A 14,825-nucleotide genomic window follows, 5' to 3' on the forward strand; every position below is an offset into this window, starting at 1 on the left:
TTTTTTGTTTGGATTATAAACTGCAGTATATATCACACCTGATGGTGAGATCAGGGTCTGGGGTTCTGTAATCAGTTGGTGTTTTAAATGCTTCATTGTCGGCTGGCGCCGCGGCTCACTAGGCTAATCCTCCGCCTTGCAGCGCCGGCACACCGGGTCCTAGTCCCGGTCAGGGCACAGATCCTGTCCCAGTTGCCCCTCTTCCAGGCCAGCTCTCTGCTGTGGCCAGGGAGTGCAGTGGAGGATGGCCCAAGTGCTTGGGCCCTGCACCCCGTGGGAGACCAGGAGAAGCACCTGGCTCCTGCCATCGGATCAGCGCGGTGCGCCGGCCACAGTGCGCCAACCGCGGCGGCTATTGGAGGGTGAACCAATGGCAAAAGGAAGACCTTTCTCTCTGTCTCTCTCTCACTGTCCACTCTGCCTGTCAAAAAAAAAAATAAAATAAATAAAAAAAAATAAATGCTTCATTGTCATGAAAGTGAATCTTACATACAAACGATTAAATGTGAGGCTAGGGAGACAAGACAAGGATAGCTGGATAAGGACGAGGAGATACCGAGGACATGAGGATGTGATGATGACACGGTGCCACAGAAGAAAGCACACTGGAGAGCGAGTTGTTTGAATAAATCACAGAATCCTTCTAGATTGAAGGAGCCGAAGGATTGAAGGAGCCTGGAAATTGAGAGATTATATAATTTCATCACTTATTTTAAAGATCTAAAAATAAAAGATCAAGGAAGTGAACCGATCCTAGTGATCTTTCAGAATTGCGTGGGTGGTTTTCCAAAGTGGTGTGAGGAAGCTGAGGAACCAAATGAAGCCATGATAGTAAGAGATAATTTAGAAGTTAGAGATGGAAGGGAAATGAGAGGTAGGAGGCACTGGGTGGGGGAGGCACTTTTTTTTTTTTTTCTGATACGTAATGTGGATGAGGAAGACACTTGTCAGTCAGAACAGAGAGGAAGACACTACAGAGGACTGAGAAAAAGGTTTGATAAAACCAGAGATCAAACACCAGCTCTGAGAGTAAGAAGTTTTAACTCCTGGTAAAATGCTGCTTCTGCCACTTCTATTACTGGCAGGTCGCTTCCCCGGTGGTGACAATGAGGATGGTAAGAGAAACTCGGGCAGCTGCCAGTGCTGGTGCGGAGTCTGGATGCAAGCATTGCTGTACTTTTGCAGGTGTGCCTGGACACTGAGAGTCCAGGTTCTCCCTGCTCTAGCTCACTCTAGTCCTTTCTCACTATTCTGGAAGCCAATAGCCCTGAGACATCCAAATGTCTCAGGCTTATATGCACTTTAGACTATGGGTCTTGTCTGAGTCTATTCAAATTTCATTCTTTCTCATTTCCTCCGGCTTCTCCTTTTCCCTTCACCATGCTAACCTTCCTCTCTTTGCAGCCCTCCAGGGGCCGACGTCTTACCATGTCATGCAGATCTCTTCCTTTACAAACAGCACTTGGACAGAAAATCGAGGCTCAGGCTGGCTGGAAGATTTGGAGATTCATAGGTGGGATAGTGAAGCAGGCACTGCCATCTTCCTGAAGCCCTGGTCTAAGGGAAACTTAAGCGATGAGGAAATTACTGAGCTGGTGGATCTGTTCCGGGTCTACTTCTTTGGACTCATTCGAGAACTGCGAGACCACGTCACTGAATTCCAGATGCAGTGTGAGTCCAGCTTTCTCCCTTGGGGATGCTGCTTGACTGTTTTTGCTTTCTTGGCTTCCTCTGATCGGTTTTCCCTCCTTTCTCCTATACCCGACCTCACATACACTCTTTATTGTAGTTTGTGTCCACACCTCCCCAAAATAGTCCAGATCCTTGCTGTCCCTGCAGTCTTCAAGGGAGAACAAGGCTTTCCTTTTCTATCCAATCCAGACTCGCCTCTGTGAAATTTGGTCATCAAAGACCCTTATTTCTCTTTCCTTATGTCTGAGTGACCCGTGATGTGGCTCCCTCCTCCACTCCAGCTCTTCAGCCTTCTCCTCCCTTAACCTCCCCTCAGATCTCATTCTGAAATACTGTGCCTGTCACTTCACTATGAGGTTCCACACTCTACCTCTCCCCCCTCTGTTATTCCCTGTATAACTTGACCACAGCCCTCTCCCCACTCTTACCTCTCTCCAGTGCTTTTTTTTTTTTGCAAATATCTAAATGCTGTAGATGTTATTTGACTAATTTTGCATCCTTGAATGTCTTCTCCACAAAAATACACTCCTCTATTCTCCCCATGCCTTTGTTTCTTGCTTACTGTTCAATGACTTGGTGTCTGTTTTCCCCCCATCCAGACCCGTTTGAGTTGCAAGGCATAGCAGGCTGTGAGCTGCATTCTGGAGGTGTCATCAAAAGCTTCTTGAGGGGAGGCTTAGCAGGGCAGGATTTTCTGTCCCTCAGGAATCATTCATGCTGGCCTGCCCCAGAAGGTGGCATCAGTGCAAAGAAAGTATGCACACTCATCGAACAGTACAGAGGTATCACTGAAATCGTGGGGAAACTCCTCTTTGAAACCTGCCCCCGGTACCTCCTGGGCGTCCTTGAAGCTGGGAAGGCAGAGCTGCGGAGGCAAGGTGAGTCCCATCCGTTTCACTTCTAAGCTTCAGAAGGAGAGCATCCAGGAAGGAGAGGGGCTTTTATTTGGAGTCCGAAGGAGTCGAAGGGGATGCTGTCCAACTTGTGGGTTTCCTGGTCCCTAGGCTCTGTAATGCGGTCACAAGGGGTACACTCCCCTTTTTCTTTCCTGCCTCAGTGAAACCCAAGGCCTGGCTGTCCAGTGGCCCCAGTCCCGGACCTGGCCATCTGCTGCTGGTGTGCCACGTGTCTGGCTTCTACCCAAAGCCTGTGTGGGCGAGGTGGATGCAGGGGGAGCAGGAGAAGTTGGCTCAGCGACATGACACCCTCCCCTATGCTGACGGGACCTGGTATCTCCGAGTAACCCTGGACGTGGCAGCTGGGGAGGCGTCTGGCCTGTCCTGTCGGGTGAAGCACAGCAGTCTAGGAAACGAAGACATCATCCTCTACTGGGGTGAGAGAGAATCAGCGCCTGGGTGTGGAAGTGCAATCGGTAGCTTTTATGTATGGAGGGAGGAACTGGGGACAGTTTAGAGATATGAGAGAGAGAGGGAGAGAGAGAGGAGAGAGAGAGAGAGCGAGAGGAGAGAGGAGAGAGAGGGAGAGAGAGAGAGAGAGAGAGAGGAGAGGGAGAAGGTGAGGGAGAAGGAGAGGGAGAGAGAGAGGAGAGAGAGAGGAGAGAGAGAGAGAGGAGAGAGAGAGAGAGAGAATGGTATCTGGAAATATGAGAGGGATCTGGAGATGATTGCACATTGGCAGCAGGTGACCTGTGGTGATGTCACAACTGGCTGTATGGAATTTGCAGTGACATCACTGTGTTCTCTCTCACTTGCCAGGACGCTCCATCTCCATTGGAATGATATTTTTGGCAATAATAATGTCCGGCTTAATCTTTTTGTTGCTCTTGGCCTTGTGGTTTTGGAGGCGCCGGTGAGTGACTGTTCTTTAATCTTTCCTTCTGCCCACCATCCCTGTGGTTTCAACCATTTTGTTTATTTAATAATGTTAATGTGCAATCTTTTCATCAGTCCATTTCTTCCCAACTCCCCATCTCCTCTCTACAGCTATAAAAATTTTATCACCTTTCCTATTTTCAAGTGTGCAGATGAGTCAAGTACATTCACATTATTGTGCAACATTTAGCATTACCCTCTCCAGATCCGCTTTCTTCTTGCAAAACTGAAACTCTCTTTTCATTAAATAACACTCGATGGCCCTCCTCACCCTGGGCTCTGGCAGCGACCATTCTACTTTCCAACACTGTGAAATTTATTTCTTACTCTGGGTCTTCCATATAAGTTAATTCCTACAGAATTTTTTTGGTGACTATCTTATTCACTTAGTATAGTATCTTCAAGGTTTATCATGTTGTAGCATGTATCAGCACTTCCATACTCCTTTAGACTGATTAATATCCCATTCTATGTACCACATTTTGTTTATCCATTCATTTATTAATGCTCGCTTCCCTTGCTTCCACCTTTGGCTATTGTGAATAATGAATCTGTGAATGTGGGCATGTGAATATCATATATAGTTATCTCACTCGAATTTTCTTATGTTCTTGGCAGGTCATATCAGGATATCCTGTAAATCTTTTTGACATTATCTCCCTCATTTGCAATACATTGTGGGAATCTCAGGAGCTCAAGATGTCAGCCCAGGAATCAGTATGTCATCAAATATACTAGATCAAGTCAGACTTTTCGCAGATTATAAGTATTATGAGTAGTATTATAAGTAGTATTATAAGTATTATAAGTAAGAAAACAATTAAAATTGTGAATTATTAGATATTACCAATAATAGGATCCATTCATATATCACATGTAATATTTGTTTATAATGTAACTTTTGAGATAACTAAGCATTTTATATCTTGCATTCTCTTGATGTGTTGCATACTGATTTGTAAATGATAAAATAAAATTATGTCTGTGTAGTTTATCTTTCTCGTTCATGGTGTGTGTGTATAGATTCAGTTGGCAAATAATTTGTTGAGAGTTTTTCATCTATGTGCATTTGATTCTTGCCATGTCTTTTCCAGATATTGATATTTAGGATGTTTTCACCTCATTAAATGAGGTGAAAAAATTCCCTTTGTCTTTATTCCCAATGAACAGTGGGGGTGGTTTGTGTGTGTGTGTGTGTGTGTGTGTATTCCCCATAAAGATCAGTTAGAATTCAGTGAGGCCTTATATGTTGGGAAATATCTATACAGAGTGTTTAGAATTTCATGGCCAGTTCAAAAAAAAAAATCTGTGTTCAGATTGTCTATTTAGATAGTCCTTTTTAAGTCGTATTTTTTCAAGTGTTTTAAGTTATCCAAATTTCTGTGTTTATTGTCAACAGGTTATTCATAATTTCTTCTTACCACATTAATTTTGTTGTTTTACCACTTATACCGTGTTAGTTTAATAATGTCTCATTATATTTATTGGTCATTATATAAAATTTTATATGATCCTAACCATTAAACTTTGCTATAAATAATGTTACTACTTCCTGCTAATGCATTTATCTTAATTCTATGTATCCTTCACTTGCCTATGTGATACTATTGTTATGTTATAAAATTTATATTAAGTAAATTTTAAACACAGTATATATATATATATATATATATATATTTGATTAATTTGAAAGTCAGAGTTACACAGAGAGGAAAGGAGAGGCAAAGAGAGAGAAAGAGAGAGAGAGAGAGAGAGAATCTTCCATCCACTGTTTCACTCTCTGGTTGGCTGTAACGGCCGGAGCTGCACCGATCTGAAGCCAAGGGCTGGGAGCCAGGAGCTTCTTCCAGGTCTCCCGTGTGGGTGCAGGGGCGGAAGCACTTGGGCCATCTTTCACTGCTTTCCCAAGCCATATCAGAGAGCTGGATTGGAAGAGGAGCAGCCAGGACTTGAACTAGAGCCCATACGGGATGCCGGCACCTTAGGCAGCAGCTTTACCCACTATGCCACAATGCCAGCCCCAACCATAGTAAATATTTTGATTCATTTGCCTTTCCATTTTGAGTTTCTTAGTTAAGACTGATGACTAGAAATGCCATTTTATCTTAATCAACCCAGATATCAGAATATCCAGTGATTGAAACTATATTTCAATCACTTATATAGGTTGCTTTTTTGTATTCATTTTTTTATTTATATAAGGTGAACAATTTTTATATATACAAATTTAGGAACACAGTGATAGTTCCCACCCTCTGCTCCCTCCCACACATGCTCCCACCTCTTTCTTCCTCTTTTTTTCTTTCTTTGAATTTTTACAATAACATACTTTCAGTTTATTTTATAATCATAAGCTAAACCTTCCACTAAGTAAAGAATTTAACAAATAATAATAAGAAAAAAATGCCACTCCTTAACAGTAGAAACAAGGGTTATAAACAATAATCAAACCTCAAAATGTCAATTTTTCTCATATGTATTATGTTTTTTGTAGTCTATTAGTTACTACAGGCCAAGGGAAACATATTATATTTGTCTTTTTCTAACAAACTTATTTCACTAAATACAATGGTTTCCAGTTGCATCCATTATGTTGCAAAAGACAGGATTCCATCCTCTTTTATGGCTGAATAATTTTCTATAGCATATATATAAAATACATTTTTATTATCCATTTGTCTGTTGATGGACATCTGGTTTGATTCTATATCTTAGCTATTGTGGATTGAGCTGCAATAAACATAGGGGTATAGATAACTATTTCATATGCTAATCTCTTTTTGTTTGGGTAATTTTCCAGGAGTAGGATGGCTGGTTCATACAGTAGATCCATTTTCAGATTTCTGAGTAATCTCCATGCCATCTTCTCTTCCACAATGGCTATACTAGTTTACATTCCCATCAACATTGTATTAGGGTACTTTTTCCCTACAACCTTGTTAGTATCTATTTTTAAATTTCTGTATGAGATCCATTCTAACTGGGGTGAAGTGATACCTCATTGTTTTTTTTTTATAGAAAGCTTTTATTTAATAAATATAAATTTCATAAGTACAACTTTTGGATTATAGCGGTTTTAAGGACAGAGGTCCTAAATTGGGAGCAAGTGCACAGTGACTCCTGTTGTTGATTTAACAATTGACACACTTATTTATGATGTCAATGATCACCTGAGGCTCTTGTCATGAGCTGCCAAGGCTATGGAAGCCTCTTGACTCCACAAACTACAACCTTATTTAGACTAGGCTATAATCAAAGTGGAAGTTCTCTCCTCTCTTCAGGGAAAGGTACCTCCTTCTTTGATGGCCCCTTCTTTCCACCAGGATCTCACTCACAGAGATCTTTCATTTAGGTCATTTTTTGCTACAGTGTCTTGGCTTTCCATGCCTGAAATGCTCTCACAAGCCTTTTAGCCAAATTCAAATTCTTAAGGGCTGATTCTGAGGCCAGAGTGCTGTTTAGGGCATTTGTCATTCTATGATTCTGCCCTGTGTCTTGCTTCCCATGTTGGATTGCTCTCTTCTTTTTAATTATGTCAATTATCATTAGCAGACACTTGGTCTTATTTATCTGATCCCTTTGACACTTAATCCTACCTTTATGATCAGTTATGAACTTATCACTGGTGGTTTTTACCTACATTTCCCTGATGGCTAGTGATCTAGAGCATGTTTTTCACATATCTGCAGTATTTAAAAACTGTGAAAGATCAGTGAAATGAAGAGTTGGTTATTTGAAAAGGTAAAGTTAGTAAATGCATATCTAGAAAAACCAGTAAAAACACAGGAACTAAATAAATAAAATCATAGATGAAAATATGGCTTTAAAATTGACAATACAGAAACACAAAGATCATTAGAAAAATATACTCCAACAAATTGAAAAGGAAAAGAAGAATTTTCTGGCACATGTAGCCTATCAAAATTAAACTATGAAGACATAGAGATTTGCAACAGACCAAAGCAAGAAATGAGTTTAAAATAGATTGGTGCAACTGGAAACCATTGTGCTTAGTTAAATAACCCAGTCCCATAAAGACGAACATCATGTGTTTTCTCTGATATGTTGCAGTTAATATAGAATACAAAAATGTATAGAATATAGTGGACATCTTTTTATACCATTGTTATTTTTTAGCCCCTGTTTATAATCTTGTGGGAATGCGACTTTCATACTTTTTATTTGTTGAATTATATGACTAGAGGTGAATTAAACCTGTGATTATAGAGTAGATTGAAATTAGGCCTTTGCAAAAATTAAAAGGAAGGAATGAATGAGGGAAGGAAGGAAAGAAGGAAACATGGATAGAGGGAGGGAGAGGAGGAGAGAAGCAAGTATGATTATCTTCTTCAAACTGTATTAAGAAATACATGAAATGTACTTTAACACTTAAAATGCTATTTTTACCACCTGGCTTAAGGGGATTTGGGGTCCCATGGCAGATTTTTAAACTATACCCTTAGAAGTAAATCCATAGGAATGCATGAAAAACTATACCATTTTACAGTTACAAACTTCATACATTTCATAATTACAAATTTAGGATCATGGTGATTCATCCCACCCACACTCCCATCCCCCTTCTTCCTCTCTTTTATTCCTATATATTTTTTACTAAGATATATTTTCAATTAATTTTATACTCATATACTCATTTTAAGTGTCAAAGTGATCATATGAATAGGATTAAGTTTTAAAGTGATCATGTAAATATGATTAAGTGTTTGGTAATAATAATAGATATAATTAAAAAGGAGTGAATGCTCCAACATGGGAACCAATCCATATAGCAGACTCATAGAGTGACAATCGCTTTAAGTAACACTCTGACCTCAGAATCAGCCATTAAAGCACTCCTCTGGCTGAAAAGCCCATGCGAGCATTTAAGGCATGGAAAGACACTGTGTCAAAAAAGTGTCCTACATGAAGACCCTCTGTGGGTGAGACCTAAGTGGAAAGAAGTGGTCATCAAGGAAGAATGTACTTTTCTCTGAGGGGAGGAGAGAACTTCCACTTTACTTATGGCCTTATCTAAATAATGAAGGAGTTTGTGGATTCAAAAGGCTTCTATAGCCTAGGCAGCTTGTTTCAAGAGCCTCTGGTGATCACTGACGTCATACATGAATGTTAATTGTTAAATTAACAACAGAAGTCACTTTGCACTAACTTCCCACGCAAGAGGTCCTCAAAGAGCTGTATTATGGGAGTTAATAGTATAACTTGTTCTCAAAGATTTACTTTGTTTTAGTGTGTTAAGTGGAGGATTTTCTTATTTCTCGTAAGTTATATTATGTCTAAGTGCTCACAAAAGATGTATCATTCTTGGGTTCTTCTTTATAAAGTTAATTAAGTTTCTCAAAAAAAAACAATGCTTAAAAGAAGAAGTGAAATTAATTCGAGATGCAATGACTTTAAACAGTGCTTTCTCAACTGTTGAGAATAGTTGTTTTTTTCATAAAATTTGTTGAGCACGATTTATATAGTTAATTTTCTGTGTATAAATTTATTTCAAAATAGATCTTAGTTCAAAATAAGACTGGGAATAGAAGAGATAGGATTAAGAGATTTGGAAGTGTTGGTGGGAAGGTGGGTACAGTAGGAAGAATCACTATGTTCCTAAAATTGTATTTATGAAATGAATGAAGTTTGTATTCTTTAAAAAAAAGGTTTCTTTGGGGGGGGAGGAGAAGTTCCCTCTAAAGCACACAAAAAAATAGACATCCCATGTGATCCTGTTTTCCCACTTTTGGATATATATCCAAAGGAAATGGAATTACCATATTCATAGAATATTATGTTAAGTGAAATAAAGGAGACATAGAAAGACAAATACTATATGATCTTCATTTGTGGAAACTAGAATAAAAAGTCTTTTTTTTATTTATTATGACTTTTGAATAGTGATTACTAGAGACTGCAAATGTTGGGGAGAGAGCAGACAGAGGGAGATTAAATAATAAGTACCAATATTATTGAGATGGAGGCGATAGTTTGTGGTGTCCTATAGCAGAGTGGGGTGACCATTGTTCACAATAAATAATATTGTGATCATTTCACAGTGTTACTTATATCAGGACATCATGCTCTACTTTCTGATTATACTCAATACTTTGCCAATTTTACCTTAATAAAGCTAACAATTTATGGGACTGAATATTAAATTAATGTAAATATGCAAAGCAAGAAAATTAATATCTAAGATGCTTTGATCTCTTATTTAAATAATCCAAAGAGAAATTATGGGACATGTACTCTATAGAATACTATACAGCAGTAAAAAAAAACAATGAAATCCAGTCATTTGCAACAAAATGGAGGAATCTGGAAAACATCATGTTGAGCGAAATAAGCCAGTCCCAGAGGGACAAATATCATATGTTCTCTCTGATCAGTGACAACTAACTGAGCACCAAAAAGGAAACCAGTTGAAGTGAAATGGACACTATAAGACATAGTGACTTGATCGGCCCTTGTCCTGACTGTTGATGTACAACTTAATACTTCATCCCTTTTAGTATTTTTTTTGTTCTACTTAATACTATTGGTTGAACTCTGTAATTAACACACAATTATTCTTAGGTGTTTAAATTTAGCTGAAAAGTGATCCCTGTTAAATTTAAGAGTGGGAATAAAAGAGGGAGGAGATGTACAATTTGGGACATGCTCAATCAGACTTGCCCCAAATGGTAGAGTTAGAAATGTGCCAAGGGATTCCAATACAATCCCATCAAGGTGGCATTACTAATGCCATCTCACTAATCAAAGTGTTCAATTTAAGTTCACAATTGACCATACTGATAGGTCTAAAAGGTAAAGGGATCACATAAGCAAGACTAGTGTCTGCTAATACTAACTGATAGAATGAAAAAGGGAGAGAAAGATCCAACATGGGAAGTGGGATACACAGCAGACTCATAGAATGGCAGATGTCCTAAGCAGCACTCTGGCCTCAGCATCAGCCCTTAAGGCATTCAGATATGGCTGAAGCACCCATGAGAGTATTTTAGGCATGGAAAGCCAAGACACTCTGGCAAAACAAACAAACAAACAAACAAACAAAGAAAACTAAATGAAAGATCTCTGCGAATAAGATCCCAGTAGAAAGAACAAGAACGGGCCATCAAAGAAGGAGGTACCTTTCTATGAAGGGAGGAGAGAACTTCCACTTTGACTATGACCTTGTCTAAATAAGATCTAAGTCGGCAAACTCAAAAGGCTTCCATAGCCCTGGCAACTCATGACAAGAGCCTAGGGAGATTACTGATGCCATAAACAAGAGTGTCAAATTGTTAAGTCAACAACAGCAGTCACTGTGCACTTACTCCTCATGTAGGATCTCTGTCCTTAATGTGCTGTACATTGTGATTTAATGCTATAACTAGTACTCAAACAGTATTTTACACTTTATGTTCTGTGTGGTTGCAAACTGTTGAAATCTTTACTTAATATATACTAAATTGATCTTCTGTATATCAAGAGAATTGAAAATGAATCTTGATGTGAATGGAAGGGGAGAGGGAGCGGGAGATGGGAGGGCTGCGGGCGGGAAGGAAGTTATGGGGGGGGTGGAAAAGCCATTGTAATCCATAAGCTGTACTTTGGAAATTTATATTTACTAATAAAAGTTTAAAAAATAAATAATCCAAAGAGAAATAAAACATTTACATTTTAATAAAGATCTAGTAGATAGGACATTTCTTTAAATTTCGACAATTTAGTGAAAAATAATTTTTCAAATCTATTTTAGATTACATCTCTGCAATAAGTTTTTTTTACTTATAAAAACTGAGTTGTGTGAATCAGCATCTCATATTTCTAGAGAAGCTTCCAGTTTCAGAAACAAGATAACAAAAGAGGATCTGTGAATGTGACTGTAGGGCAGCTTCAAGAAAAGCATAGGAGGGGAAATTTCTTCTTAAAAGAGAGATGACCACAATTTGCAAATGTTTTTCACCAAAAATGTGGTTACGCCCTTATGAAATTTTGTTAAGCAAGGAGGAAATAATTACATCATGTAATGTTCCAAATCTTACATTCTTACACATTTTTTCTTTTGAATTTATCTTCTGGATCATTTTAACTTAGAAAAAATTACATTAAAATTTTGTTATTGTTGGATTGATTTCAGAGATTATTTATTCTTCCTTTGCTTAGTTTCTTGTAAAGATTTGTAGACTTTGAAACTTCCAAATTGAAAACTGGTGTTGTTGTAACTCATTTAATAGTGCCACATCTTGTGGAATAATTGCTTTCTTTTTTATCTTTATTTTGTAAATGATTTCAAATTTTTCTGATTAGTACAGTTATTTTAGCATTGATGTTTGGCATATGTCATTCTAATTTTTACTGAATTATGTTTTTAGGTTATTCAACTTTCTTTTTTACTATACTTACTGTTTTAGTTTTAAAATTTAGCAACTTTTTTCATTTTGCTGCATTCACTACAAATGTAGATATTGTATACATACACATATATTCCATTTTTCCTTAAAAACAGATATTAATATCACAAAATGACTCAGGGCCATGATCATAATGTAAGGAAAGAAGGCTCCATGGTCATGAACATGACATGATTCAGTGAAGCAACATTCATAACTATATGCCAAATGATATGACTTCCACACAATCTTTATACTCTCTCTATATTAACTTGATTATCATGTCTTCTGTTTATAATGGTATTATGCTAGATTTAAATAGCAAGTAGTGTTCCAAATACTCTTTTAGAAAAGAACAAACTTTCAAAATAAGTTAATAAATTTTCTAGATACCTAACTCAGGAAACAAGAAAAAGAACCATAAAATAAGTCAAAAAGTAGAGAGGAAAGGATACCAATATTAAAAGGTATATTGTCCACGCAGAAACTTTCTGCGTGGGTACAAACTGATGAGATCTTTACTAATTATATACTGAATCGATCTTCTGTATATAAAGATAATTGGAAATGAAAAAAAAAACCTGGTGTTAAATTGGAAATGGCATAGAAAATTAATTAATTTTTTAAAAAAAACATTATGTAGGATCTCTGTCTTTAATGTGCTGTACACTCTTATTTAATGCTATAACTAGTACTCCAACAGTATTTTTTTTCACTTTGTGTTGCTATATGGGAGCAAACTGTTGAAATCTTTACCTAATATATACTAAACTGATCTTCTGTATATAAAGAGAATTGAAAATGAATCTTGATGTGATTGGAAGGGGAGAGGGAGCGGGAAAGGGGAGGGTTGTGGGTGGGAGGGAAGTTTTGGGAGGGGGGAAGCCATTGTAACCCATAAGCTGTACTTTGGAAATTTATATTCATTAAATAAAAGTTTAATAAAAAAAGGTATATTGTCAAAATAAAAATTTAAAGTAATTACATAATGGAAACTGTGACATAAGTATCAAGCTATTTTTAAACAAAATTAATAAAATGTCAATGTGAACTCCAAAGAATTGATAAGGAAAATATGCTGAAGTAAATTAGAATTTAAATATAAGATGTTAAGGGATGCAATAAATACTAAAAATAAAAGATTCTGCAAGATTTTATCAGGTGATTTGAGGTCAGAGTGAGATGGGTTTTTTTAACTGACAGAATATAATGGTGTATGTATTTATGTAAAGGCTCTATTTATTAAAATCAATGATACACTATAACCTTCCTATATGTTTTTATTTGAAACTAAATACTATTTCATATTTTAATAATCACTGCTGCTCCTTATTGAATGAAGTTGATATCCTAGATTTTATTTCTGATGCAAAAATTGGAACCACGTAACTCCCTTAAAGGAACTTCTCTCCTTATTTTAAATGTAGAATCTCTGTGCTGGGACATAGATATTTACTAGTAATCAATGAGACTGCTGATATTGCTTTCAGGATAATTTTAACAGCGAAAGAAATTGAGATTTTCTGTTTTTTGTTTTTTGTTTTTTGTTTTTTTTTTTTTTTTTTGGACAGGCAGAGTGGACAGTGAGAGGGAGACAGAGAGAAAGGTTTTCCTTTGCCGTTGGTTCACCCTCCAATGGCTGCTGTGGCCGGCGCACCGAAGCCAGGAGCCAGGTGCTTCTCCTGGTCTCCCATGGGGTGCAGGGTCCAAGCACTTGGGCCATCCTCCACTGCCTTCCCAGGCCACAGCAGAGAGCTGGACTGGAAGAGGGACAACCGGGACAGAATCCGGCTCCCCGACCCAGACTAGAACCTGGTGTGCCGGTGCCGCAAGGTGGAGGATTAGCCTATTGAGCCGCGGCGCCGGCCGAGATTTTCTGTTTTTAAAAATATTTATATATATAAAGGGAATAAATTTCATGTGTTTCATATATACAGTTTTTTTTAAAAGACATACTTATTTGTTGAAGGAGTTACACAGAGAGAGGAGAGGCGAAGAGAGAAAGAGAGGTCTTTCATTTGCTGGTTCACACCCCAATTGGCTGCAACGGTTGGAGCTGTGAGGATCCAAAGCCAGGAGCCAGGAGCTTCATCCAGGTCTCCTGCATGGGTGCAGGGGCCCAAGTCTTCTACTGCTTTTCCAGGCAATAGCAGAGAGTTGGTTGGAAGTAGAGCAGCCGGGACTCGAACTGGCGCCCATATGGGATGCTGGCACTGCAGGTGGCAGCTTTACCCACTATGCCACAGTGCTGGCTCCTCATATATAGAGTTTTAAGAGCATAATGATACTTCCCACTGAACCCTCCCACCTCTCCTTAACTCCCACCCTCTCCCTCCTTCCTTTCTTGTTTTTCTTTTACAATGCCATACTTCCAATTTTTCTTTATAATCCAACCTTAACCTTCTACTAAATAAACAACCCAACAAGTAGTAAGTAGAACAAAACATTTTTCCTCAAGAGTGTAGACAAGTGGTATTAACAATAATCAAGTCTCAGAATGTCAATTCCTGTCATATACAATACATTTTTTTTGTACCCTGCGGTTTTTAAGATCGTATTAAGTGCAGTCAATTTATGTGAATCCTTTGCAATTTGTGGAATCTCATTTACAGCCATGACTTATTTAGCTTATCTGTCCAATCAATTGAAATAGCAGGAAGAATTTCTTTACTGAATAAAGAGATTCTTTATTGAAGCCCAAAAGACAGGTGAGATTCAGAAGCTTATGTGATCATCCACAAGAAGCCTAAGGAAACAACACAAGCAAAGCAGCCTCTGGACCTGGGTTCCAATACAGCAAAGAACTGAGGAGAAAACCATGCCTCTTTCCTCTGCAGAGAGCATGTTTTCATGAAGGTGTCTGGATGTCAGTCAGAAGATCGGGCAGACGCCAGGTGGTAGTCACCCTGGTTAGATATCA

At 38.2% G+C, this 14,825-nt stretch overlaps 1 protein-coding gene across 1 annotated transcript; it reads left to right on the forward strand.

The window, feature by feature from the left end:
- Nucleotides 1–1,054: 1,054 nt before the first annotated feature.
- LOC133761030 (T-cell surface glycoprotein CD1b-2-like) lies at nt 1,055–4,164 on the forward strand. The gene is made up of 6 exons (XM_062193680.1): nt 1,055–1,115; nt 1,405–1,671; nt 2,292–2,570; nt 2,750–3,025; nt 3,408–3,501; nt 4,143–4,164. Exons 1-6 carry the CDS (start codon nt 1,055–1,057, stop codon nt 4,162–4,164), a joined length of 999 nt encoding a protein of 332 aa, XP_062049664.1.
- The last annotated feature ends 10,661 nt before the right edge of the window (nt 4,165–14,825 follow it).

The sequence above is a fragment of the Lepus europaeus genome, chromosome 5 (assembly GCF_033115175.1).
Source record: "Lepus europaeus isolate LE1 chromosome 5, mLepTim1.pri, whole genome shotgun sequence".
Lineage (NCBI taxonomy): Eukaryota > Metazoa > Chordata > Mammalia > Lagomorpha > Leporidae > Lepus > Lepus europaeus.

Bases quoted from the DNA above. Each gene is read 5' to 3' on its own strand.
- LOC133761030 (XM_062193680.1), top strand. From the start codon at position 1,055: ATGCTGCTTCTGCCACTTCTATTACTGGCAGGTCGCTTCCCCGGTGGT. The intron at 1,672-2,291 runs GTGAGTCCAGCT...CCCCCCATCCAG, and splicing joins CACTGAATTCCAGATGCAGT to ACCCGTTTGAGTTGCAAGGC. The intron at 3,026-3,407 runs GTGAGAGAGAAT...CTCACTTGCCAG, and splicing joins AGACATCATCCTCTACTGGG to GACGCTCCATCTCCATTGGA.